Source organism: Silene latifolia, chromosome 2 (genome assembly GCF_048544455.1).
Source record: "Silene latifolia isolate original U9 population chromosome 2, ASM4854445v1, whole genome shotgun sequence".
NCBI classification, from domain to species: domain Eukaryota; kingdom Viridiplantae; phylum Streptophyta; class Magnoliopsida; order Caryophyllales; family Caryophyllaceae; genus Silene; species Silene latifolia.
Window position 1 is genome coordinate 158,016,197 of NC_133527.1, and position 4,374 is coordinate 158,020,570.

Sequence of the window (4,374 nt, forward strand, 5' to 3'; positions counted from 1 at the left end):
TCAATAACCTGACACCAAAATAACCCTACGGCGGGACACATAACTGTGAACCCATCTCTAAGACTGGCTAGACTCTCGAGGGACATAATGTCTAGTTAAGGCGTAAATGTGCGGACCCTTAACCAGTCAAGGCGCAAAAGTGCGAACCCTTGACCCCCAAATGACATATCCATAGACTTATAAGAGTATCCAAAAAGGACGGTCAACCCATAGCAGGCCAATTAATAACCTGAAACCATGCCAGGGTACTAAGTAGGCCAGTAACCTGAAACCTACCCAGTTTGGTATTGCTCATCTCAAGTAGACCAATAACCTGAAATATACTCGATATCTTATACTCTAACTAAACCATATATAAAATGGAACAAGGTCCAAAAGATAACAAATGTGCACCATGAATAACCTCATGTTAACATGCCAAAATGCTCATAACTGAGCGATAAATAATATCAAATGAAATTCAATAATGATCATCAAATCTAGAGTATAAGTTCAACTTTTCCAATACAAAACAAGAGACACTCATGTCAATATATAATTTACGAAAGGTAATATCACAAAAAGCATATACATGACATTTAGCGTAGTAGAAGTAACGAACAATTTTTCTTATCACATACATTTGTTGTAATCTGATTTTATAACTATAGTTATGGAGAATATTTACAACACATGATACCATCAAATATGTTATTACTTTTTTTCCTTAATAAACATTTATTAAATCCGTTAATTAAACACAAGGGTTATACTATTATTTCTAAACAATTAAACAAACATTATATTCTATCCAAGAAAAATTACTAGATATTTTAGGGAGTTACGAATTCAATAAAAATAGTACCTAATAAATTATTTAACCATATTTCATATATTTAACTTAAAATAGCATTTAATAGGTGATTTCATGCATAAATAAAGAAATAATTTAGCAAATTGTGTCACGACCATTAATAATTTATTTTTCGTATGTATAGGACATAATATGCATAAAAATAAATTTTAAATATTTTATTTATATTTTTTTATTATCCTAACACAATTAAACCTTATTTATGGACTAATTAGTTATAAAATTCAAAAGTAATTATAAAATTAAAAAATCGACATGCAAAACTTTTATACACTAATATACGTCATCCTATGATGAAACATTTAATTTTTATATTTTTTTTATATATTTTATATATTTACTTGAGATTAATTGCATAAAACACGAATATATATATTAACTAAGAGCAATAATAATCATAAAAATCAAATAATAAACTTAAATACTATATAAATTATTATATTTCAGAATAAAATTAAATAAATAATTTTTCGAATATTTCATGTTTTATATATTTATTAGATGACTATCACATAAAACCGTGATTGAATATTAAATAACAACAAATAAACATTCCAGGAAACTCTCTTATTGTGGCAGGTTAACCTTGGTGAATGCAGTCCTGACTTCCTTGTATAGCTACTGGGCCAATATTTTTATGATTCCTAAGGGTGTACTCAGAAGAATTGATACCTTGTGTAGGAACTATCTTTGGGATAGTTCTCTGAATTTCGAGGTCTCCTCCGGTCAGTGGGAGAAATTGAGTGTGCCAAAAGCGAAGGAGGATTGGGTGTTAGAAACAGTTATTATTGGAATGCATTTCTTTGTGGGTAAGCTTGTTTGGTGGATTCATTCCAAGCCTGGTGCTCTTTGGGTTAGGTGGGTCAATCACATTTATATGAAGGGTACTCCTTGGGCTTCTTACTCCCCTAAACCAGATGTTGCTTGGAGTTGGAGGTCTATTTGCAAACTTAAAGCTAAGTTCCCATTGGTTTTCTCTACTGGTATATGGAGTACCACCCCTCCTGGGTATTCTGTTTCCAGTGGTTATGAGTTGATCAGGACTCACTACCCACGGGTCCCTTGGTCCAAATACACTTGGAATGTCTGGAGTGTGCCTAAGCACACCTTTATTAATTGGTTAATAGTCAGAGAGGCCCTGCGTCTGAAGGATAAACTATTTTTGTTGGGCATCAGTCAGGATGCTTTATGTTTGGTTTGTGGATTAGCTGATGAGACTCATTTACACCTCTTCTATCAGTGTCATTTCATCAGAAGAATTATGGGGATGCTCAGTGCAAAGCTTCATGTTATTCTTCCCCTCACTGGTACCTTGGCTTGGGTTCATAGCAAGCCATGGTCCCAGATTAAAAAGAAGGTTACTATTGCTTGGATTCAGGCGGCATACTACATGGTTTGGATTCAGAGAAACAAAGTCTTTGTGGATGGCACCCTAGCTCATCCGAATAGGGTTGTCCATGATATAGTTAGCATGATGAAAATTCGTTGTACTTTTTGGCTTCAAAATGTAATGTCTACTAGAGATAAGGAATGGATAGTTATGATTAGCTCCTAATTATAATTATTCATTGCCTTGAAATTGTACCATTAGTTGGTAGTTGTAAATTGTTTGTTATTTGGTTTTAATGAGAAGCTAACCTTTCACCAAAAAAAAAAAACAAATAAACATATAATAAGTATAGAACTCTAATAATCACATGCAAAATCATAAATAATGATAATAAATCAGAATATAATCAAAAATATAATTTTCATAATCATCTATATATTTTACATATTGATTAGATTGTTAAATCAAATAAAACCCAATTAAATCATAGAAAATATTAAATAAGTATATATTCATCACAAAATAATAAAAACTACTATTTATTATGTAAATCATAAATCTCATATATTTACATAATTTTAAACATCATATATTATCAATCTCATTATAACCTCATAAAAAGCACATGAAATTCAAAAATAATAGAAAGGAGAAAACCTAGTTACCTTGATAGAGATTATTACTAGTAAATAGGTAGGATATTCTAATAAGATCAACCCAAATGATCTCCCTCAACCAAGTTATCTTGCTCACCTCTTTGAACAAACATAAGAATTAAAACAAAACAAAAACTAATCTAATAAAACTAGTAAAAGAATTAGGAGTAAACAATCAAGCCTTACAGTACTTACAAATAATAGGATGAAAGAGATGTGAGATTGAAAGAGACAAATGTTGGATATGAGTGTTGAATGCTACGGCTAAAATGAGTAAATTAGGGAGGAAAATTTTTAGAATGATTATGTCTAACTTGTAGGTAATAGGAAGCTAATAAAGAGTGAGTGGTAGAAATGATTAAGGCTAGTCTTTAGGCTATTAATTTAGGTAAAGTAGCCACATTCCTATTAGGGTAGGCCTTGGGCTCCAAGGAGAAATCAATTTGTCAACTTTTCATATCCCTAGGTGATGAGGTAAATGATAAATCAAGGAGGAAATGAGGAATAACGAGTGTGGGTCTTGTACGCGGATTTCTACGACAGACTTTCGTATTTTGGGCGTAATTTCCTCTACAGAACTCTGATTGAGGTGTTTTTTATGGCGTTGGAAAGCTAAGAGGAAGATATACAACTTTCATTAATGACTAAGAGCTAAATCTATCTTTACAATATCATAAAATTAGGATTAACGACAAAGTAGTTATTCGCTAGTTTAATGAGTGTAAGTTTAAGATGGCTATTTGGATATCATTGCCGAAAAATAATAGATTTTAAAGGATAAAATTTTATTGTGAATCATTCTTATTATTTAAAATAGGAGTTTAATTATATAGGATGACGTGGAAATTACGGGGTGTTACAACTCTACCCCCTTAAGAAAAGTTTCGTCCTCGAAACTTGAAATAGAAGGATTACCCAAATCGAATAGTTGCGGATATTTGTCCCGTATAAATGCTTCCGTTTCCCATGTAGCCTCTTCAAACTTTTGGCTGCGCCACAAAACCTTTACTAGTGGAACGACCTTATTCCTTAGGGTCTTGGCTTTCCTATCTAGGATACGTACGAGTTTCTCCTCATAAGTGAAGTTTGGTTCCACCTCGACCATATCAGACTGAAGTACGTGGGAGGGGTCAGTACGATATCTCCTTAATTTAGATACGCGAAAGGCATTATAAACCTTAGACAAATTTAGGGGTAATGTTAACTTATAAGCCACCTCTCTAATCCGCTCAAGTACCTCATAAGGTCCAACAAACTTGGGGCTCAACTTGCCCTTAATTAATACTGAATATCTTCACCCCTTTTATAGGTGACACCATCAAGAATACCTTGTCTCCAACTTGGTACTCAATCGGCCTTCGATGCAAGTCGGCATACGAATTTTGTCGGTCATGAGCCGCCTTCATCTTTTCTCGAATTAGCTTAACTTGCTCAATGGATTCTTGAATCATTTCGGGTCCAAGAACCGCAGCTTCACTTATATCATCCCAACACAACGGGCTTCGGCATTTTCTCTCATATAAAGCCTCAAATGG

General features: G+C 33.1%; 1 protein-coding gene across 1 annotated transcript; it reads left to right on the forward strand.

Moving 5' to 3' along the window:
- Positions 1–1,490: 1,490 nt before the first annotated feature.
- Positions 1,491–2,408, forward strand: LOC141641506 (uncharacterized). Its single transcript, XM_074450166.1, has one exon. The coding sequence runs from the start codon at positions 1,491–1,493 to the stop codon at positions 2,406–2,408; it is 918 nt and encodes a 305-aa protein (XP_074306267.1).
- The last annotated feature ends 1,966 nt before the right edge of the window (positions 2,409–4,374 follow it).

Bases quoted from the DNA above. Each gene is read 5' to 3' on its own strand.
- LOC141641506 (XM_074450166.1), top strand. From the start codon at position 1,491: ATGATTCCTAAGGGTGTACTCAGAAGAATTGATACCTTGTGTAGGAAC.